The sequence below is a fragment of the Oncorhynchus keta genome, unplaced genomic scaffold, assembly GCF_023373465.1.
Source record: "Oncorhynchus keta strain PuntledgeMale-10-30-2019 unplaced genomic scaffold, Oket_V2 Un_scaffold_30379_pilon_pilon, whole genome shotgun sequence".
NCBI lineage: Eukaryota > Metazoa > Chordata > Actinopteri > Salmoniformes > Salmonidae > Oncorhynchus > Oncorhynchus keta.
In genome coordinates, this window is record NW_026290910.1 from 122,735 (window position 1) to 146,820 (window position 24,086).

At 43.6% G+C, this 24,086-nt stretch overlaps 1 protein-coding gene across 4 annotated transcripts in view; it reads left to right on the forward strand.

Annotated features, from left to right (window-relative positions):
* LOC118385559 (pro-neuregulin-1, membrane-bound isoform-like) overlaps positions 1-14,465 on the forward strand; it is an 84,925-nt gene extending 70,460 nt beyond the window's left edge. For 3 of the 4 annotated variants that reach the window (XM_035772787.2, XM_035772789.2, XM_035772790.2), the window contains 5 exons: positions 515-617; positions 853-979; positions 5,841-5,938; positions 8,866-9,066; positions 10,793-14,465. In XM_035772787.2, the coding sequence (XP_035628680.1) occupies positions 515-617; positions 853-979; positions 5,841-5,938; positions 8,866-9,066; positions 10,793-11,498 (1,235 nt within the window). In that variant the 3' untranslated portion in view covers positions 11,499-14,465. The remainder of the gene's footprint in view (positions 1-514; positions 618-852; positions 980-5,840; positions 5,939-8,865; positions 9,067-10,792) is intronic. The other variant, XM_035772788.2, reaches the window with a different exon arrangement.
* Positions 14,466-24,086: the final 9,621 nt, after the last annotated feature.

The following is a 24,086-nucleotide window of genomic DNA, read 5'->3' on the forward strand; positions in this document are numbered from 1 at the left end:
ATACATAACCTAAAACACGTTTATTTGTTTCTGTGAATGTATAACCCTAATACATAACCTAAAACACGTTTCTTTGTTTCTGTGAATGTATAACCCTAATACATAACCTAAAACACGTTTATTTGTTTCTGTGAATGTATAACCCTAATACATAACCTAAAACACGTTTCTTTGTTTCTGTGAATGTATAACCCTAATACATAACCTAAAACACGTTTCTTTGTTTCTGTGAATGTATAAGCCCTAATACAGAACCTAAAACACGTTTCTTTGTTTCTGTGAATGTATAACCCTAATACATAACCTAAAACACGTTTCTTTGTTTCTGTGAATGTAAAAAGCCCTAATACATAACCTAAAACACGTTTCTTTGTTTCTGTGAATGTATAGCCCTAATACAGAACCTAAAACACATTTGTTCGTTTCCCTTGGGATTTCCAATTCGAGTTTGGTTTGTGTAACAGTAAGGCCTGCATGTTGTGGAGTTTTAAGAATGCGTTGTCCTCTTTTCCAGAAGCTGAGGAGCTGTATCAGAAACGTGTATTAACAATAACAGGAATCTGCATTGCACTCCTAGTGGTTGGAATCATGTGTGTGGTTGCCTACTGCAAAACAAAGTAATTCACGTCACATTTTTATGCTAAACTCAAAATCATTATTTACTAGTATCCTTATTATGTAATTTGTAGTTTTCTCTGAGGTAATAGCCTGCACATTTGAACATTTAAATATTTGTTTCGGTCGATCACAACCTCTGATGTCAACCTTTGACAAAATCTGTCATCCCTCTGGTTTTTGGATTGGCTAAATGGCTGGTCAGTCTCACAATGCAGTTTGTCTTTACGTGCACAGAAAGCAGAGGAAAAAGCTCCATGGTCTTCTGAGGCAGAGCCTACGAAATGAGAGAAACACCATGGCAAGTATGGCTAATGGACCTCCGATGTATAACCCTTCACTAGAAAACGTCCAGTTTGTCAATGTAAGTCACTCACGTAGCTAGCTTACATCTTATAATGGTGACTAAGCAACTCTCTCGCTATCTTTCAAATATTCATTGATTTCAGAAAGTATTCACAGCCCAAGACTTTTTCCACATTTTGTTGTGTTACAAATTGGGATTAAAATGGATGTAATTGTCTTTTCTTGTCAATGAGTTATACAAAACACTCTGTCAAAGTCGAAGAAAACCCAGACAGGAAGACCACGTCATTGACTCAACCCACTCAAGTCACGCACCCCTCCTAGGGACGGCATGGAAGAGCACCAGTAAGCCATTGACTCAACCCCTGTAATAGGGTTAGAGGCAGAGAATCCCAGTGGAGAGAGGGGAACCGGCCAGGCAGAGACAGCAAGGGTGGTCTGTTGCTCCAGTGCCTTTCCGTTCACCTTCACACTCTTGGGCCAGAATACGCTCAATCATAGGACCTACTGAAGAGATGAGACTTCAATAAAGACTTAAAGGTAGAGACCGAGTCTGCATCTCTCACATTGGTAGGCAGACCATTCCATTAAAATGGAGGTCTATAGGAGAAAGCCCAGCCTCCAGCTGTTTGCTTAGAAATTCTAGGGACAATTAGTAGACCTGCGTCTTGTGACTGTAGCGTACGTGTAGGTATGTACGTCAGGACCAAATCAGAAAGATAGGTAGGAGCAAGCCCATGTAATGCTTTGTAGTTTAGCAGTAAAACCTTGAAATCAGCCCTTGCCTTAACAGGAAACCAGTGTAGGGAGGCTAGCACTGGAGTAATATGATCAAATATTTTGGTTCTAGTGAGGATTCTAGCAGCCGTATTTAGCACTAACTGGAGTTTATTTAGTCCTTTAGTCTTGATATGTTTGTCAAAAAAGAGATCAGGGTTCAATGTAACGCCGAGGTCCTTCACAGTTTTATTTGAGACAACTGTACAACCATCAAGATTAATTGTCAGATTCAACAGAAGATCTCTTTGTTTTTTGGGACCTAAAACTAGCATCTCTGTTTTGTCCGAGTTTAAAAGTATAAAGTTTGCAGCCATCCACTTCCTTATGTCTGAAACACAGGCTTCTAGGGAGGGCAATTTTGGGGCTTCACCATGTTTCATTGAAATGTACAGCTGTGTGTCATCCGCATAGCAGTGAAAGTTAACATTATTTTTTCGAATGACATCCCCAAGAGGTAAAATATATAGTGAGAACAATAGTGGTCCTAAAACGGAACCTTGAGGAACACAGACATTTACAGTTGATTTCTCAGAGGACAAACCATTCACAGAGACAAACTGATATCTTTCCGACAGATAAGATCTAAACCAGGCCATAACTTTTCCATGTAGACCAATTTGGGTTTCCACTCTCTCCAAAAGAATGTGTGTGATCGATGGTATCAAAAGCAGCACTAAGGTCTAGGAGCACGAGGACAGATGCAGAGCCTCGGTCTGACGCCATTAAAAGGTAATGTATCACCTTCACAAGTGCAGTCTCAGTGCTATGATCGGGTCTAAAACCAGACTGAAGCATTTCGTATACATTGTTTGTCTTCAGGAAGGCAGTGAGTTGCTGCGCAACAGCTTTTTCAAAAAATTTGGAGAGGAATGGAAGTTTCGATATCGGCGAATAGTTTTTCAAATATTTTCCTGGTCAAGGTTTGGCTTTTTCAAGAGAGGCTTTAATACTGCCACTTTTCGTGAGTTTGGTACACATCTGGTGGATAGAGAGTCGTTTATTATGTTCAACATAGGAGGGCCAAGCACAGGAAGCAGCTCTTTCAGTAGTTTAGTTGGAATAGGGTCCAGTATGCAGCTTGAAGGTTTAGAGGCCATGATTATTTTCATCATTGTGTCAAGAGATATAGTACTAAAACACTTGAGTGTCTCCCTTGATCCTAGGTCCTGGCAGAGTTGTTGCAGACTCAAGACAACTGAGCGTTGTCTTGATTTAAAGAGGAGTCCGTCATTTGCTTTTTAATAATCATGATCTTTTCTTCAAAGAAGTTCATGAATGTATTACTGCTGAAGTGAAAGCCATCCTCTCTTGGGGAATGCTGCTTTTTAGTTAGCTTTGCGACAGTATCAAAAATACATTTGGGATTGTTCTTATTTTCCTCGATAAAGTTGGAAAAATAGGATGATCGAGCAGCAGTGAGCGCTCTTCGGAAACTTCCAGTTTGGTGTGGCGCCATTTCCGTTCCAATTTTCTGTAGCTTGCTTCAGAGTTCGGGTATTTTCTGTATACCAGGGAGCTAGTTTCTTATAACAAAGGTTTTTAGTTTTTAGGGGTGCGACTGCAACTAGGGTATTGCGCAAGTTAAATTGAGTTCCTCATTCGGTGGTTAATTGATTTTTGTCCTCTGACGTCCGTGGGTAGGTGGTTAACTTCTTGCGACTAGGGAGTCTGGAAGGGCATCAAAGAATCTGTGGGGTGTCTGAGAATTTATATCACGACTTTTGATGATCCTTGTTTGGGGTCTGAGCAGATTATTTGCTGTGATTGCAAACGTAATAAAATAGTGGTCCGATAGTCCAGGATTATGAGGAAAAACATTAAGATCCACAACATTTATTCCATGGGACAAAACTAAGTCCAGAGTATGACTGTGGCAGTGAGTAGGTCCGGAGACATTTTGAGTTGATGATGACTCCGAAAGCCATTTGGAGTGGGTCTGTGGACTTTTCCATGTGAATATTAAAGTCGCCAAAAATTAGAATATTATGTGCTATGACTACAAGGTCCGATAGGAATTCAGGGAACTCAGTGAGGAACGCTGTATATGCCCCAGGAGGCTTCTTAGCTGTACCTATAAAAAGTGTTTGAGTAGGCTGCATAGATTTCATGACCAGAAGCTCAATTTTTTTGTAAATTGAAATATGCTATCGTAAAGCAACACCTCCACCTTTGCGGGATGTGCGGGGGATATGGTCACTAGTGTATCCAGGAGGTGAGGCCTCAATTAACACAGTATATGCATCAGGCTTAAGCCATGTTTTAGTCAAGCCAATCACATCAAGATTATGATCAGTGATTAGTTAATTGACTATAACTGCCTTTGAAGTGAGGGATCTAACATTAAGTAGCCCTATTTTGAGATGTGAGGTATCACAATCTCTTTCAATAATGGCAGGAATGGAGGAGGTCTTTATTCTAGTGAGATTACTAAGGCGAACACCGCCATGTTTAGTTTTGCCCAACCTAGGTCGAGGCACAGATAGGGTCTCAATGGGGATAGCTGAGCTGACTACAGTGACTGTGCTAGTGGCAGACTCCACTAAGCTGGCAGGCTGGCTAACAGCCTGCTGCCTGGCCTGCACCCTATTTCATTGTGGAGCTAGGGGAGTTAGAGCCCTGTCTATGTTGGTAGATAAAATGAGAGCACCCCTCCAGCTAGGATGGAGTCTGTCACTCCTCAACAGGCCAGGCTTGGTCCTGTTTGTGGGTGAGTCCCAGAAAGAGGGCCGATTATCTACAAATTCTATCTTTTGGGAGGGGCAGAAAACAGTTTTCGACCAGCGATTGAGTTGTGGGACTGCTGTAGAGCTCATCACTCCCCCTAACTGGGAGGGGGCCAGAGACAATTACTCGATGCCGACACATCTTTCTAGCTGATTTACACGCTGATGCTTGGTGACCTTTGACTGTTTCATCCTAACATTGTTGGTGCCGACGTGGATAACAATATCCCTCTACTCTCTACACTCGCCAGTTTTATCTTTAACCAGCACATCTTCAGATTAGCCTTAATGTCAGTAGCCCTGCCCCCTGGTAAACAGTGTATGATCGCTGGATGATTTGTTTTAAGTCTACAACTGCGGGTAATGGAGTCGCCAATGACTATGGTTTTCAATTTGTCAGAGCTGTGGATAACAATATTTGCACACCTGGATTGTACAATATTGGTACATTATTATTATTTTAAATTCTACATGCTCTGTCAAGTTGGTTGTTGATTATGTCTAGACGGCCATTTTCAAGTCTTGTCATAGATTTAAGTCAAAATTGTAACTAGGCCACTCAGGAACATTCAATGTCATCTTGGTAAGCAACTCCAGTGTACATTTGGCCTTGTGTTTTAGGTTATTGTCCTGCTGAAAGGTGAATTTATCTCCCAGTGTCTGTTGAAAAGCAGACTGAACCAGGTTTTCCACTAGAATTGTGCCTGTGCTTAGCCCTATTCCGTTTAGTTTTATCCTTAAAAAACTCCCTAGTCCTTGTCGATGACAAGCATACCCATAACATGATGCAGTGGTAGTCAATTATGTTTTGTGTTGGATTTTCCCCAAACGCGTTGTATTCAGGACATAAAGTTAATTTCTTTGCCACATTTATTGCAGTTTAACTTTAGTGCCTTATTGCAAACAGGATGCATGTTTTGGAATATTTTTTATTATGTACAGGCTTCCTTTTCATCCTGTCATTTAGGTTAGTATTTTGGAGTAACTATAATAATATAATATAATGTTGTTGATCCATCCTCAGTTTTCTCCCATCACAGCCATTAAACTCTGTAACTGTTTTAAAGTGACCACTGGCCTCATGGTGAAATCCCTGAGAGGTTTCCTTCCTTTTCGTAAAAAAATATTCAACATTGACATTATGGGCTGTTGTGTGTGTTTAGGCCAGTGACACAATCTCAATTTATTCCATTTTAAATTCAGGCTATAAAACAACAAAATGTGGAAAAAGTCAAAAAGGGTTTGAATACTTTGTTGATAAGGCACTGTATATATTTTTGTTGACTTGTTTCAGAGTACAGGCACGTTTCATAATGTGAACGTGATTTCATGGCCTTTACTATTGACGCTTCTTTTGGTTGTTTTCCGTTTCCCTTCTTATAGCAATTTGTGTCTAAAAATGCATTGCCCACACAGCATCTACTCGTGAAGGAAACGGAAATGCCTTTCTCCACGAGCCAGTACACATCATCAGTGCATCAATCGACAACGGTCACCCACACCTCCAGTCAAAGGTAACCCAATCCTACACGACAGCTTTCCTTTTTCCTTTCCTTCCTCTCCTCCCATCTGTGAAAGTCGTTCGCTTTTAAAAAGAGATGAAGCAATAGCGCTTGAAATTGAATAAAGAGAGTGTGTCTACAGATACGCCGTATTCTGACCTTGATGTGTGAAATGCTTGATGTGTGAATGCTTGATGTGTGAATGCTTGATGTGTGAAATGCTTGATGTGTGAATGCTTGATGTGTGAATGCTTGATGTGTGAATGCTTGATGTGTGAAATGCTTGATGTGTGAAATGCTTGATGTGTGAAATGCTTGATGTGTGAAATGCTTGATGTGTGAAATGCTTGATGTGTGAATGCTTGATGTGTGAAATGCTTGATGTGTGAAATGCTTGATGTGTGAAATGCTTGATGTGTGAATGCTTGATGTGTGAAATGCTTGATGTGTGAATGCTTGATGTGTGAAATGCTTGATGTGTAAATGCTTGATGTGTGAAATGCTTGATGTGTGAATGCTTGATGTGTGAATGCTTGATGTGTGAAATGCTTGATGTGTGAAATGCTTGATGTGTGAAATGCTTGATGTGTGAAATGCTTGATGTGTGAAATGCTTGATGTGTGAAATGCTTGATGTGTGAATGCTTGATGTGTGAAATGCTTGATGTGTGAATGCTTGATGTGTGAATGCTTGATGTGATATCAACAGAGACGTATATTTTCTGGTTGATTTAAATATTGACTGGCTTTCATCAAGCTGCCCACTCTGGGAAAAAAATCTAACTGTAACCAGTGCCTGTAACCTGGATCAGGCTGTCAGTCAACCTACCAGGGTAGTTACAAACAGCATAGGAATTAAATCATCAACACGTATTGACCACATCTTTACTAATGCTGCAGAGATTTGCTCCAAAGCAGTATCCAGATCCATCGGATGGAGTGATCACAATATAGTAGCCATATCTAGGAAAACCAAAGTTCCAAAGGCTGGGCCTAATATACTGTATAAGGGTTGATAAAATATGTTTTTTAGTGATTCATATGTTGATGGTGTAAAGAATATTTGCTGGTCTGTGGTGTGTAATGAGGAGCAACAGGCACTTGTCATCTCCGCTGCTGGTCTGCTCCCTGCCTGTGTGTAATGAGGAGCCCGTCTGGTGCAACCAGACGCTGCTGGTCTGTGCTACAAGTGTGTAATGAGGACGGCACCTCAACCAGGCTCTGATCAGGCTGCACTGGTCTGTGGCCTGTGCCTCCCTACCACTGAGGAGCAGTTCCCGCTCAGCCCAGTCAAAACGCTGGCCCCCAATGGTCTGTGGTGTGTAATGAGGAGCAACCAAGTGGCTGTTCCACTGGTTGTCATGCACCAATTTGTAGATGCACTTAAATGTAATGTAAATGTGTAATGAGGAGCAATTTGTGTAATGAGAGAACAACCCAGGCTGCTGGTCTGTGGTGTGTAATGAGGAGCAACCAGACGCTGCTGGTCTGTGGTGTGTAATGAGGAGCAACCAGACGCTGCTGGTCTGTGGTGTGTAATGAGGAGCAACCAGACGCTGCTTGTCTGTGGTGTGTAATGAGGAGCAACCAGACCAGAGCAACCAGACGCTGCTGGTCTGTGGTGAGTAATGAGGAGCAACCAGACGCTGCTGGTCTGTGGTGTGTAATGAGGAGCAACCAGACGCTGCTGGTCTGTGGTGTGTAATGAGGAGCAACCAGACGCTGCTGGTCTGTGGTGTGTAATGAGGAGCAACCAGACGCTGCTGGTCTGTGGTGTGTAATGAGGAGCAACCAGACGCTGCTGGTCTGTGGTGTGTAATGAGGAGCAACCAGACACTGCTGGTCTGTGGTGTGTAATGAGGAGCAACCAGACGCTGCTGGTCTGTGATGTGTAATGAGGAGCAACCAGACGCTGCTGGTCTGTGGTGTGTAATGAGGAGCAACCAGACGCTGCTGGTCTGTGGTGTGTAATGAGGAGCAACCAGACGCTGCTGGTCTGTGGTGTGTAATGAGGAGCAACCAGACGCTGCTGGTCTGTGGTGTGTAATGAGGAGCAACCAGACGCTGCTGGTCTGTGGTGTGTAATGAGGAGCAACCAGACGCTGCTGGTCTGTGATGTGTAATGAGGAGCAACCAGATGCTGCTGGTCTGTGGTGTGTAATGAGGAGCAACCAGACGCTGCACCTGACACATTTATGAAACTACTTATTCCAGTTACTAATAAGCTGCACACATTAAGGAAATGACAGTAAAAACGGTTAAATCCCCTTGAATTGATGAGGAATTGAAAAATGGTATGGTTGAGGGGGATGAGGCAAAAGGTATGGCAATTAAGTCTGGCAGCCCAACTGACTGGCAAACGTACTTGTGACGAAACTAAATAAAAATGAAAAGAAACTACACCATGAAACAATATAAAGAATGATAGTATAAAGCTTTGTGGCACCTTAAATTACATTTTGGGGAAAAAAGCCAGCTCTGCTCCTTCATTTATTGAATCAGATGGCTCATTCATCACAAAGCCCACTGATACTACTTTAAGTGCTATTTTAATCCCTTAAATACTTTTGTGGTTTTGTTCTAGCCTGCTTGGAGTGTAAGAACGTCAGTTTTAGCAGATTTGGGACTATTCTATTGGTCCATTAAGCCGGGCAAGCTCAATCAAGCCCAGCTGAAGTATTTGAAATTATTTCTAAAAGTATTTGAACCCAGGTTTGCAATAGACATGTTTTAACGTGTTTACAGCTCACATCAGTGTCTGAAGCAGCCAGTGTTATGCACCATTTAAGAGAAGCAATTAATTCCCCTCTTCTGTCTACCCTCTTCATTCTCCTCTGTCTACCCTCTTCATTCTCCTCTGTCTACCCTCTTCATTCTCCTCTGTCTACCCTCTTCATTCTCCTCTGTCTACCCTCTTCATTCTCCTCTGTCTCCCCTCAGCTGGAGCAACTGCCGAAGCGAGAGTGCCTTCTCTCACAGCTGCTCTGTCTTGGTGATGTCATCAATGGAGAACAGCCGGCACGCCACGCCTATCCACCGGGGTCGTTTGGACGCCACGGGCGGCGCCAGAGACCCGAGTGTCTACCTAAAGAACACCCGAGACACGCCAGACTCCTCCAGGGACTCGCCGTTCAGAGACAGGTAGGAGAAAGATGCCCTAATGTAGCTAATGATGCTACATGCTGCTTTACACACAATAACCTCCCTTCAGCCCATACAACTAATTGAGGGTTTGTGACTACTGATAGGTCATTAAGAAGTGGCAGACACGGAGTTAAATAGAGATATCCATTTAAGAATAAGGTATATTTTAGAGCTTATATGTGATATCATGTTTAGGGAATAACATTCATTTTATATATCATGGCACTTTGTTTGTAAATATACAGTAAACCAAGATTTAATCCAAGATTTGTGGTATTTCCATTGCCATGCTATCATTTTCTTTCTTCTGAATGAAATAGTTATTTTTTAATTATTAAAGGTTTCCTATGAGCTGTCCTATTGTAACGATGTGCACTGAGAGTCTGGAAGCAAGTTCAGGGAGTGTTTTATTAAATAAACACAACATAATGTAAAACAAGAAACTAATGTGCCTGCCTGCGGCTATGGAATCCTGACCTGTTCACCGGACGTGCTACCTGTCCCAGAACTGCTGTTTTCAACTCTCTAGAGACAACAGAAGTAGTAGAGATACTCTTAATGATCGGCTATGAAAAGCCAACTGAAATTTACTCCTGAGGTGCTGACTTGCTGCACCCTCGACAACTACTGTGATTATTATTATTTGACCATGCTGGTTATTTATGAACATTTGAACATCTTGGCCATGTTCTGTTATAATCTCCACCCGGCACAGCCAGAAGAGGACTGGCCACCCCACATAGCCTGGTTTCTCTCTAGGTTTCTTCCTAGGTTCTGGCCTTTCTAGGGAGTTTTTCCTAGCCACCGTGCTTCTACACATGCATTGCTTGCTGTGTGGGGTTTTAGGCTGGGTTTCTGTACAGCACTTTGAGATATCAGCTGATGTACGAAGGGCTTTATAAATACATTTGATTTGATTTTGATTTGAACCACGAACAATGCACAGACAGGAAACAGAAACAACACCTGGGGAGGGAACCAAAGGGAGTGAAATATGCAGGGAAGATAATCAGGAAGGTGATGAAGTCCAGCTGAGTCTGATGTGCAGGTGCGAGTAACGCTGGTGACAGGTGTGCGCCATAATGAGCAGCCTGGTGACTTAGAGGCCGGAGATGACACATGACACCTATATTTAGACTTCACAAACAGTCCCTCTGAGATCAAACCTAATGGACAATGATGACTTCATAAATCCTCATTAGTAAACCAATGTGGTGCTGATGAGCGCAGGTGTAACCGTGTTGTCAGTCGAGCTGTGCAGCAAAGGTCACAGGCCACACTGAGTCAGAGAGAACCCATCTGTGCACATAACTCTAAGGACTGGCTGGGGCAGACGGAGACAAATGCTCCAGTGCTCTTCACATCTGTGTCTCTGTCCTCCCCACACATACTAAGAGAAAGGCCTATACAGTTCTATACCTGCTTGATGAAATGGATCGGGAATGAATGTGTATCCTGAACAAGAGTAGAGGAATGTAAAAAATAAAGTATTTGAGTGGAGACTGGTGAATTGCACTGCACTTCAGTAAAGGAGCCTTCGCTCGTCGGATGTGCACTTGAGGATTTGACTGTACCTATAGGGAACAAAATGTAATGCTATGGATTTAGTTATTTTAGCTAAAAAGCATGTGTCCCTAATAAGTGGTGTCCATGCATATAGTTGTGTGTTCTCACTTTTATGTTCCTAATCGATAGTGGCTTCTCTTTTGGTCCTGTCTGTCAGGTATGCATCAGCAATGACGACCCCAACACGCCTGTCTCCTGTGGAGTTGCTCTCTCCCGTGACCCCGCCCTCCCCTCCTTCTGAGATCTCGTCCCCACAGTCCAGCCTGGCCACCTCAGTCCCCTCGGTGGCAGTCAGCCCCACTGGCGAAGAGGAGGACCGCCTGCTGTTCACCACCACGCTGTGGCCCCGTGACAAGCCGCCGCGCCCCGACCATCACCACAGCCAGTCCAAAAGGAACTGTGCCCACTACAACTATGGCCATAAGGCCCACAGCCCCCCGCCCAGCCCGCTGAGGATTGTCGAGAACGACAGCTACGAGACAACGCAGGAGTGCGAGGCGATCGCCGCCACGGTTGTGGTACCAACCGTTCCCCCGCAAAGCCTCCCTAAAAAACTCACAAACAACAACAAAGGCCGCTGTGCCAATAGCACAAAGCCCAATGGCCACACGGCGGGCCACAAAACGGAGTCCAACGACCGAGTCAGCAGTACGGCGAGGAGCAGCTCGGAGAGCGACACGGAGGAGGACTATCGCATGGGAGAGGACACGCCCTTCCTGAGTTTACAGGATTACATGGCTGCAGGTGTGGAGCCACTCACAGACAGCTACAGAACTTACCCAGCACGCCGACTCTCCCCACAGGATGACCTGCAAGCCAGGTTATCCAGCATCATCGCCAACCAAGATCCAATTGCTGTATGATGTCAAAAAAGTAAATATCGCTTAGAAAAATACTTCAAATACTTCAAAAATAAATAATAGTCACTACTAAACTTTTATTTTCTATAAATTAAATATTTGCACAAAAAAAGAAAGAAAGACAACGTTTATTTTAGTGAAGTAGTGAATAAAGTATTTTATAAATAAATAGAAATGTGTACAAACATGCTCATGTCATGAAAGAAAGTGCCATATACACTACTATATACCAATGGTTCAGAGTATTTCAATGGAGAAAAATATTAATGGTGCCTTTAATTTCCATTTGATGTGCTTAAGGGAACTGCATCATGACTCTGGTCCATATATTCATAATTTTCTTCTCGCTGTTGGCGTTTCAACCTGACCCTTAAAACAAAATAATCCACCAGCACTATGCATTACCTATAATGACCTGTATGAACTACTCACTGTAAGCTCAATACAATGTTATTCTACTGAATCTGCGGTGTTGCTTATGTGTTCAAGTGCATGTCATTTCTCCCCATTTACATGAATGCAGTCATAGTCTACGTACAGAGGTGCACACAACAAAGTATTTAGTGTTCACCTAACACAGCACCAAAATATTATACACTATTTCAAGATTTCCACACTCACTTTTGGTTGACTCAAATGGTAAAATAAAATTGTATTCATATTTTTTTATGCTTTTCTTGGCCTGTTAGCCAATAACAAATGAATTACCAAGTCAATCACCTGGGAAGAATATTGAATGTGTAATCTGATTAACATGATTAAATATTTGTATGAAAATAACAAGATTCAACAACTGAGACACAAACTGAACAAAGGTGGGTCAAAATCAAAAGTAACAGTCAGTATCTGGTGTGGCCACCAGCTGCATTAAGTACTGCAGTGCATCTCCTCCTCATGGACTGCACCAGATTTGTCAGTTCTTGCTGTGAAATGTTACCCCACTCTTCCACCAAGGCACCTGCAAGTTCCCGGACATTTCTAGGGGGGAATACCCTAAGCCCTCACCCTCCGATCCAACAGGTCCCAAACGTGCTCAATGGGATTGAGGAGGGACATGTCAGGGTGAGCCTGCAGGAAGGGTACCACATGAGGGAGGAGGATGTCTTCCCTGTAATTCACAGCGTTGATATTGCCTGCAATGACAACAAGCTCAGTCCGATGATGCCGTGACACACCACCCCAGACCATGTCGGATCCTGCCCCTCCAAATCGATCACGCTCCAGTGTACAGGCTTCCTTTGACGATAAACGCAAATATGACCACCCCCCCTGGTGAGACAAAACTGCTACTCGTCAGTAAAGAGCACTTTTTGCCAGTCCGGTCTGGTCCAGCGATGGTGGGTTTGTGCCCATAGGCGACGTTGTTGCCGGTGATGTCTGGTGAGGACCTGCCTTACAACAGGCCTGCAAGCTCTCAGTCCAGCCTCTCTCAGCCGATTGTGGACAGTCTGAGCACTGATGGAGAGATTGTGCATTCCTGGTGTAACTTGGGCAGTTGTTGTTGCCATCCTGTACTTGTCCCGCAGGTGTGATGTTCGAATGTACCGACCCTGTGCAGGTGTTGTTACACATGGTGTGGTAGCAGAATCAGAATTAGTTAGGTAACATTGATAAATAACATGTTTTATTTATATAATAATGCTTATGTGAGATATTTGTCATTAGAATGTTTTCTTTTGGATAATACTGTTGGCAGTTTGCAGTTATCGCTTCTCTGCTAGGGCTTAGTCACTAGGGGCCCAGAGAGGAGAGATCAGGCTTGTCTTCTTATGGGAAAGTGTCTGTAACTATTACACGTCCCCTCTGAGGTTGCCCTTATCTTGATTTAGTATATGACCTCTTGTCCAGGAGGGAGTGTGTTTGATATGGGAGTATCTACAGATGACAATTGATATATGCCATTGGATGAGGTAATGTTTTGGTACTAAGTGGTACCAAGAACGAGCTAAGAACTTAGTCTAAGAGGGCAAACTGAATGATAATTTATAGCCAATGCTGTCTGGCTATGGGATACTCCTCTCTAAAGTAAAATCTTGCTTTGTGTAATGTTCCTAAGATATGTTATTTGTCATGTGAGTTTAGATGGGTGTGTCTTTGCTATAAAGGATCTCAGTTGCCATCCTGTCATCCTGTCTCCCTGTAGCACTGTCCTTAGGCGTCTCACAGTACGGACATTGCAATTTATTGCCCTGGCCACATCTGCAGTCCTCATGCCTCCTTGTAGCATACCTAAGGCATGTTCACACAGATGAGCAGGGACCCTGGGCATGTTTCTTTTTGTGTTTTTCAGAGTCAGTAGAAAGGTCTCTTTATAGTGTCAGCTGTAAGCTGTTAGTGTCTTAACGACCGTTCCACAGGTGCATGTTCATTAATTGTTTATGGTTCATTGAACAAGCATGGGAAACAGTGTTTAAACCCTTTACAATGAAGATCTGTGAAGTTATTCGGATTTTTACGAATTATCTTTGAAAGACAGGGTCCTGAAAAAGGGACATTTATTTTTTGCTGAGTTTAGAAGAATTAATCAAATAAAATAAAAATAATTGGGTAAATTGGGTAAACGGTTAGTATCTTGGGACATTTACTGAATGCACTATGTACATCCTTGCCATTATTCTGTGTATTGCGTTCTATATAATAGATGTATTTAGTAATCTCTGGTTAAGCAATACTCTGTACGATGCTCTCACTATAGCCACATCTCATGACTTGCAAGTCCAAATTGTAGAGATATGTACTGAATGAATGATTGAATATATGACTCAGTCTTTCAACAACACATCTGTGGGTAGTGCATTCTGGGGATCAATGATAAAAGCGAAAGCTTTTTCATTTGTTTCAATTGTGTTTTAGTATGCTAGTCAATTTCTGCATTTTTGTCCTCCTAAACATTTTGGATAATGTAAACATTTTGGATGTTACATTATCCTATCTGTTATTTTGTGTGAATACAGAATACATTTGTTTTCAGCTGTCCGACTTATCTCTGTGTAATATCATCAACATTAACATATTTTATTATATAATATGTATGTTATATTCCAAGGATACATTTAGGAGTCATGCTAGACAGGAACCACATGAGGTATGGGTTGAATGAGTATTCATGGCCTGCCGAAGACTGTCACCAATAATGTATCACTATAATGAATAGGTAACTAGACAGATTTTCTTTACTACATGATCACATCACCTGTGAAGATTCATTATTTCCAAATGGTAATTTCCTCATAATAATCGACAGTTCAATCTGCTTGTCGCCAGCATTAGCATGACACTATGTTATGAAGGCTTTCCCCCCCTAAATTATAAGTTTGTAATGATGATGGCCCAATCTGAAATGTATCAACAGATATATATTTATTTATATTATTTATTTAGTGTTTATTTATTTTGTGGTCCTTATTATTATTATTTTTTACAGATGACATATTTTAATCAGCGTTTTATATATTTCTGTCACGACTTCGGCCGAAGTTGGTCCCTCTCCTTCTTCAGGCGGTGTTCGGCGGTTGACGTCACCGGCTTTCTAGACACCACCGATCCATGTTTCATGTTAGTTTTGTCTTGATTATTTACACACCTGGTTTCCATTCCATTAATTATGTTCATTATTTAACCCTCTGATTTCCTTCTCTGTTTTGTGCGTTATTGTTTGTCATGTGGGTTCTCGTTGTTCATGCTTTAGTTTATTGTACATGTTCCTTGTTGGAATCTTAACATTTATTGAGTAAATCTTGGATTATTACTCAGAACTGTGTCCTGCGCCTGACTCTGCATTTATTCAATTTGATCAACGGCCTCACAGAGTAATGCACCAATATTATGGAGTCAGCAGGTACAGCCAGCCCTCCTCTCCCAATGGAGGAGCGTGTTCAGCAGCAGGCGACCATGTTACAGAGTCTCGGTACAGCTATGGATCGCATGCTGCAAACCATGGACCGATGGGAGAGAGAGGGTTTTCCACTCCCCCCTTCAGCACACTCCCAGCTTCCACAACAACCGACCCAGAGATCTACACTTCCTACATCATTAGAATAAAGTGGGATTCGACTCTCACTCCCAGGAGCATATGATGGTACGGCTCCCGGGTGCCAGGGTTTCCTTCTCCAGCTGGAGCTCTACCTGGCAGCTGTTCAGCCAGCCCCTTCAGCACGCGAGAGAGTGAGCGCCCTCATCTCTTGTCTGACTGGAAAAGCACTAGTCTGGGCCAACACTATCTGGAGCTAAGAAGGACTGACGTTGGACAATTACGAAGATCACGCCCGGTTTTCGATCATCCAACGGAGGGGAGAGCAGCGGGGGAACGCTTGTTCCATTTAAGACAAGGGATGAGGAGCGCACAAGAGTTCGCTCTGGACTTTAGAACTCTAGCCGCCTGCACAGGATGGAATGAGCATGCCCTGATCGACCACTACAGGTGTAGTTTACGCGAGGACGTTCGCAGGGAGTTGGTCGGTGCTGGGGAGGTTCTCCAGGTAATCGAGGTGGCAGCGGAGCACTGGTGAATCATCTCAGGTGATTAGGAACACACCTCACCCAGAGCTCCCTGTTGCACACGTGGTTGAATGTTGCCTTTCCTGAGTTGTCCCAGCTTTCCCAGCATAAGGCGCTAGTAGATTCAGGTGCAGCTGGGAACTTTATTGACCGTACCTTTGCACTTAGTTTCGGGAATCCTATTGTTCCTGTTGATGTTCTCTTCCCTGTACATGCCTTAGATAGTCGTCCATTGGGGTCAGGGCTAATCAGGGAGGTCACAGCTCCACTACGTATGATAATTCAGGAGAAACATGAGGAGATAATTAGCCTCTTTTTGATCGACTCTCCTGCGTTTCCTGTTGTGTTGGACCTTCCCTGGTTGGCCTCGCATGATCCTATTATTTTGTGGCAACAGAGGGCTCTCAAGGGAAGGTCTCGTCAGTGTTCAGGGAGGTGTGTAGGTGTTTCCTTAGGTGCCACCACGGTGGAGAGTCCAAACCAGGTATCCACCATGCACATTCCTCCTGAATATGCCAATTTGGCACTCACCTTCTGTAAAAAGAAGGCGACTCAATTACCACCCCATCGACCGGGGGATTGTGCGATAAATCTCCTGGTAGGCGATGCACTCCCCAGGAGTCACGTGTATCCTCTGTCACAGGAGGAGACGGTGGCTATGGAAACATATGTCACCGAATCTCTGGGACAGGGACACATTCGGCCTTCCATTTCACCTGTCTCCTCGAGTTCCTTTTTTGTGAAGAAGAAGGATGGAGGTTTGCACCCGTGTATTGACTATCAAGGTTTGAATCAGATCACTATAAAATACAGTTACCCACTACCTCTTGTCGTGTCTTTACTATCATTAAACTGAAGACATCGTTTTTATCAAAGATTCTCTGTAATTAGTTACTCGATTAAACTGAATAATCATGTAACTATAATGAAGTTGGGGCACCAAGGAAAGTATTCAGATTACAAAGTTATAATTTCCCAATATAACCTTTCAGATATTTTCATATCTGATCAATAGTCTTCTGATTAATGATTTATTTATTTTACCTCACGTTAGTCTCATTCCAAACTTCATAAATTGTTGGTTATCTGCACGAACCCAGTCTTCACTATGAGTCATCCCATACATCAATTGTCTTAAATCATTTATTTATTACTAACTAAGTAATTCACAGAAATGCATAAACAAACCGTAAATATGGTTACATGAAATGATAGAATGTGCCCTAGTGGGCTGAACCGGCATGGCGGCTTGTTTGACAAACGGGGAGTGGGGGTTTTTACCAAGAAGTCACGACAGAGTTAATAATTATAACAATTGAAATGCTAATCCTTACACATGAACGCTCACTCATTTGGGAACAATTGAAATCAATATATATATATATTTACGCTCAGTGTGTCATCTTGATCGCTGGTGAAAAATCATTATTTTGTAGAATTGTCCATCTCTCTCTCTGTCTTGGTTAGAGGGGATAGTTCAAAGTGGCATTCGTTATAGAATGGATGTTTCGGCGGTTGTCGTTCTTTGCGTTCAATGATACCGGATTCCTAGCTGCAGACTAGTAATCAATATCAAAGACTTGTTCTTATTCTGTCGGTATCGATAGTCTAAGAGTTTAACGACGTGGTATGGTTGAAAGATCCAGCAATGGTCTGCAACCTTTCGTCCCCCTCCTAATGGAGAAAAACATGGTCTGCTGATAATTTCTCAAAGTTGTTTTTTTATTCGGAATGGCAGAAAGGGCTGTCCCAGGATGTCTGAACCTAACTGGGCTCAGGAGCGGTCCTCTGATTTAGTTCAAATCAAAAGGGAATTGTATTTTTCTTCATTAAACTGTGCACAATCATATTACACCATTATACAAATAGTATCATCCTCATTCATCTTATACAACAATTAGATGTAAACCTCATATCTGAGGCTATTATGTAAACAGCGTTATGGTAATGTGGCCACACTGTCTCTCTTGAGCTTCCCAAGTTGTGACAAACGGACCAGTTTGTAGCTGGATTCGTCACCGATCTTTTACACTTTCTCCGGAACATGAAACTTGTTCGTACCTCAAGTTCTGTGAGGTGGAGGGATTTCCTTTGTCTCCATGAAAAACTACTCTCTATAACTGTGTGTCCATGGGGCAGGGTCTTCCTTAGGAATTTATGACCTCACTCTGCCCACAGCAGTCTGGTTGTAGAAGCAGAGAGCGGGGGATGGTGCTCGCTGTACTCAAAGAGGGCAACGTCATCGCACTCTCATAGCCAGTATGAGTCATTACACGGGGCTGCTTCTTCACAAAATTGGACCTCAGGAGCAGTTACAACCTGGTGCATATTAACCTCTTACTCCTACCCAACACGCAGGCATCCCATCCGGACATCTGGAAATGCAAATGCGCTACGCTAAATGCTAATAGCACTCGTTAAAACTCAAACGTTCATTAAAATACACATGCAGGGTACTGAATGAAAGCTACACTCGTTGTGAATCCAGGCAACAAGTCAGATTTTTAAAATGCTTTTCGGCGAAAGCATGAGAAGCTATTATCTGATAGCATGTAACACCCCAAAAGACCCGCAGGGGACGTAAACAAAATAATTAGCATAGTCGGCGCTACACAAAACGCACAAATAAAATATAAAACATTCATTACCTTTGACCATCTTCTTTGTTGGCACTCCTAGATGTCCCATAAACATCACTATTGGGTCTTTTTTCGATTAAATCGGTCCATATATAGCCTAGATATCGATCTATGAAGACTGTGTGATCAAGGAAAAAAATAGCGTTTTATAACGTAACGTCATTTTTTAAAATTAAAAAAGTCGACGATAAACTTTCACAAAACACTTCGAAATACTTTTGTAATGCAACTTTAGGTATTAGTAAACGTTAATAATCGATCAAATTGATCACGAGGCGATGTATATTCTATAGCTGTACGTCTGGAAATAATGTCTGGGTAAATCTCAACCAAAATATCCTGTCGGAGACCGGAAGAAATGCGCTGCCTTGCGTCTGTTTGACCAAGAAACAAATCGTAGGCAAATGACAAGACTGTTGACATCGTGTGGAAGCTGTAGGTATTACAGCAACCTCGGCCCCATTTAATGTGGTTCACATTCAACAATGGGTTCTAGTGGCGCATGGATATATTTCCGCATTTTCAGTGATCAGATTTTCCTGCGCTTTTCGATGAAACGCACGTTCTGTTATAGTCACAGCCATGATTTAACCAGTTTTATAAACGTCTGAGTGTTTTCTATCCACACATATCATATGCATATACTCTATTCCTGGCATGAGTAGCAGGGCGCTGAAATGTTGGGCGATTTTTAACAGAATGTTCAAAAAAGTAGGGGTAGGAGTAACAGGTTAAGGGAGGAGATGAGTGGAAGACGGCATTTAGCACTACTTCTGGGCACTATGAATATCTCGTCATGCCGTACGGGTTAATGAATGCTCCATCAGTCTTCCAATCCTTTGTAGACAAGATTTTCAGGGACCTGCACGGGCAGGGTGTAGTGGTGTATATTGATGAGTTTCTGATATACACTGCTATACACGCCGAGCATGTGTCTCTGGTGCGCATGGGTGCTTGGTCGACTGTTGGAAATTGGCCGAATCTTACCACGGTAAAGGAGGTGCAGCGGTTTTTAGGGTTTGTCAACTACTACCTCAGGTTTATCCTGGGTTTCGGTCAGGTAGTGGCTCCCATTATCTCCTTGCTGAAGGGGGACCGGTGTGACTGCAGTGGTCAAGGCTCTGTTTACCTCGGCTCCCGTGTTGGCTCATCCTGATCCCTCTTTAGCTGTGCTTTCTCAGCCACCTAAACTCCGCCCCTGCGCTTTCTTTTCGAAGAGGCTCAGCCCGGCGGAGCGAAACTATGATGTAGGGGACCGGGAGCTGTTAGCTGTTGTTAGGGCTCTGAAAGCGTGGAGACATTGGCTTGAGGGGGTTAGACACCCTTTCCTAATTTGGACTGACCACCGCAATCTGGAGTACATTTGGGCAGCTAGGAGACTGAACCCTCGCCAAGCGAGGTGGGCCATGTTTTTCACCCGCTTTGTTTTCACTCTGTCCTACAGACCAGATTCCCAGAACATTGAGGCAGACGCACTGTCCATGATTTATGACACGGAGGAGCAGTCCGCAGAGCATACTCCCATAATTCCTGCTTCTTGCCTGGTGGCACCGGTGGTATGGGAGGTATGGGAGGTGGACGCGGACATCGAGCGGGCGTCACGTACAGAGCCCACTCCGCCACAGTGTCCAGTTTGGCGTCTTTACGTTCCGTTGGATGTCCGTGATCGTTTGATCTGTTGGGCCCACACACGTCACCCTCCTCGGGTCATCCTCCTCGGGTCATCTATCGGTCGGACAGTGCGCTGTCTTGCTGGGAAGTACTGGTGGCCCACTTTAGTTAAGGACGTGAGGGTTTGTGTTTCCTCCTGCTCGGTGTGCGCACAGTGTAAGGCACCTAGACACCTGCCCAGAGGGAAATTGCAGCCTCTTCCCGTTCCACAACGACCGTGGTCACACCTATCGGTGGATTTCGTGACGCATCTTCCCCGTCACGGGGTAATTCCACGATCCTAGTCATTGTGGATGGGTTTTCTAATTCCTGCCGTCTCCTTCCTTTGCTCGGTCTCCCTACGGCTCTAAAAACTGCGGAGGCCCTGTTCACCCACGTATTCCGACACTACGGGGTGCCTGAGGATATAGTTTCTGATTGGGGTCCCCAATTAACATCTAAAGTCAGTAGGGCATTTATGGAGCGCCTGGGGGTCTCGGTTAGCCTCAGCTCAGGTTTTCACCCTGAGAGTAATGGGCAGGTAGAGAGAATTAACCAGGTTGTGGGTAGGTTTCTGCGGTCCTATTGCCAGGACCGGCCGGGGGAGTGGTCGGTTTTCATCCCCTGGGCGGAGATGGCCCAAAATTCTCTTTGCCACTCTTCCACTAACCTATCTCCTTTCCAGTGTGTGCTAGGTTATCAGTCGGTCCTGGTACCTTGGCATCAGAGCCAGATCGAGGCTCCTGCAGTGGATGAATGGTTTCGACACCCGGAGGCGACATGGGACGCTACTCATGTGCGTTTACAACGGGCCATCAGGCGACAGAAGGCGAGTGCCGACCGCTACCGCAGTGAGGCAGATCGGGTCTGGCTCTCGACCCGAAACTTGCCCTGCCGGAAGCTGGATCCGCGGTTTGTGGGGCCATTTAAAGTCCTGAGGAGATTGGACGAGGTTTGATATAGGTTACAACTTCCCTGATTATCGTATTAACCCCTCGTTCCATGTGTCTCTCTTCAGGCCGGTGGTGGCTGGTCCGCTCCAGCAGTCTGAGGTGCGGGAGGTTCCTCCGCCCCGGCGTATACTGTGCGAGCCATCATGGACTCAAGACGTCGGGCGAGAGGCCTTCAGCACCTCGTGGAGTGGGAGGGGTATGGTCCGGAGGAGAGATGCTGGGTGCCGGTGGAGGACATCCTAGATCCATCATTACTGCAGGAATTTCATCGCCTCCATCCGCATCGCCCTGCGCCTCGTCCTCCGGGTCGCCCCCAAGGCCGGTGTCGGTGCATTGCTGCATCCACGCTTAAAGGGGGGGTACTGTCATGACTTCGGCCGAAGTTGGTCCCTCTCCTTCTTCAGGCGGTGTTCGGCGGTCGACGTCACCGGCTTTCTAGACACCACTGATCCATGTTTCATGTTTGTTTTGTTTTGATTATTTGCACACCTGGTTTCCATTCCATTAATTATGTTCATTATTTAACCCTCTGATTTCCTTCTCTGTTTTGTGCGTTATTGTTTGTCATGTGGGTTCTCGTTGTTCATGCTTTATTTTATTGTACATGTTTCTTGTTGGAATCTTAACATTTATTGAGTAAATCTTGGATTATTACTCAGAACTGTGTCCAGCGCCTGACTCTGCATTTATTCCATTTTACCAACATCCTCACAATTTCGTTGGTATATATTTGAAAAGTGTGGAAACGTTATATTTTCTTTCTCTGTCCCGATTTATATATGTTGTCTTCAATATGGGGTCAAACATCTGTTTGCCTTTAAGCATTGATACCGCTATTTTATTCAACATAAATTAATTCAAATAAAAAATGCACACATACTTTGAGTGTACATACACACTGATGATTAGCTGTGTGGCTAGAAACCAGGACGAAATTTCCGTCAATCACATCTTGATATATCCCTTGATGAACTGCTTTCAATTTATGTAAACACCATGAAAATCTTAAGTACTTTTTAAACATAAAATATTAAACCAATGTTTTGTGTTTGAGGACCACTACCTCAAAGCCTTTGTCTCTGTAATGGTTGGAGTGGACCAAAGTGCAGCGTGGAAAGTGTTCATGGTTTTAACCTCTCTGGGATAGGCGGGATGCTTGCGTCTCACTTGGCTAATAGCCAGGGAAAATGCAGAGCGCCAAATTCAAATAAAATACTATAAAAATCAAACATTCATTAAATCACACATGTAAGATACCAAATTAAAGCTACACTCGTTGTGAATCCAGCCAACATGTCAGATTTCCAAAAGGCTTTTTGGCAAAAGCATAAGAAGCTATTATCTGATGATAGCACAACAGTAAACAAAGAGTGAGTAGCATATTTCAACCCTGCAGGCGCGACACAAAACGCAGAAATAAAATATAAATCATGCCTTACCTTTGACGAGCTTCTTTTGTTGGCATTCCAATATGTCCCATAAGCATTACACAAGGTCCTTTTGTTCAATTAATTCCATCGATATATATCCAAAATGTCCATTTATTTGGCACGTTTGATCCAGAAAAACACAGCTTCCAATTTGCGCAACGTCACTACAAAATATCTCAAAAGTTACCTGTAAACTTTGCCAAAACATTTCAAACTACTTTAGGTAGTTTTATTAAACGTTTATAATCGATCAAATTGAAGATGGGACTATCTGTGTTCAGTACAGGAAGACGCCTCTCTCAGAAAGTACACTTCAAGTGACACTCATTCAAGATGGCCGTACTTCTTCATTACACAAAGGAATAACCTCAACCAATTTCTAAAGACTGTGGACATCCAGTGGAAGTGGTAGGAACTGGAAACAAGTCCCTTAGAAATCTGGTTCCCTAATGAAAAATAGTCAGTGACCCCCAAAAAAATCTGAATGGTTTGTCCTCTGGGTTTTGCCTGCTACATTAGTTCTGTTATACTCACAGACGTGATTCAAACAGGTTTAGAAACTTCAAAGAGTTTTCTATCCAAATCTATTCTATTCTGGGGATGAGTAGCAGGAAGTTGAATTTGGGCACGCTATTTATCCAAAAGTGAAAATGCTGCCCCCTATCCCGAAGAACTTTTAATTTTCAAAAACACTCAAACAAAATAACTAACGTGAAAACGAAAGCGAACAGTTCTGTCAGGCAAAAAAAAAAGGAAACAAGATCCCAAAAAACCCAAAAGGACAACCTATATGTGATCCCCAATCAGAGACAACGATAGACAGCTGCCTCTGATTGGGAATGACACACTGGCCAAAAACAAAGAAAAGAAAAACAGACTTTCCCATCTGAGTATCACCCTGGCCTAACCAAAAATAGAGGGGGCTACTGTCAGGGCGTGGATCATCACTGGAGGCTTCGTGCCATGGATCATCACTGGAGGCTTCGTGCCATGGATCATCACTGGAGGCTTCGTGCCATGGATTATCACTGGAGGTGTCGTGCCATGGATCATCACTGGAGGCGTCGTGCCATGGATCATCACTGCAGGCTCCGGGCCATGGATCATCACTGGAGGCTTCGGGCTACTGAGTCTGCCGATAAGAATATGGTGATTGACAGAGTCGAAAGCCTTGGCAAGGTCGATGAAGATGATATCGTTTAGTACCTTGAGCGTGGCTGAGGTGCACCCGTGACCGGCTCGGAAACCAGATTGCACAGCGGAGAAGGTACGGTGGGATTCAAGATGGTCAGTGACCTGTTTGTTGACTTGGTTTTCGAAGACCTTAGATAGGCAGGGCAGGATGGATATAGGTCTGTAACAGTTTGGGTCCAGGGTGTCTCCCCATTTGAAGAGGGGGATGACTGCGGCAGCTTTCAATCT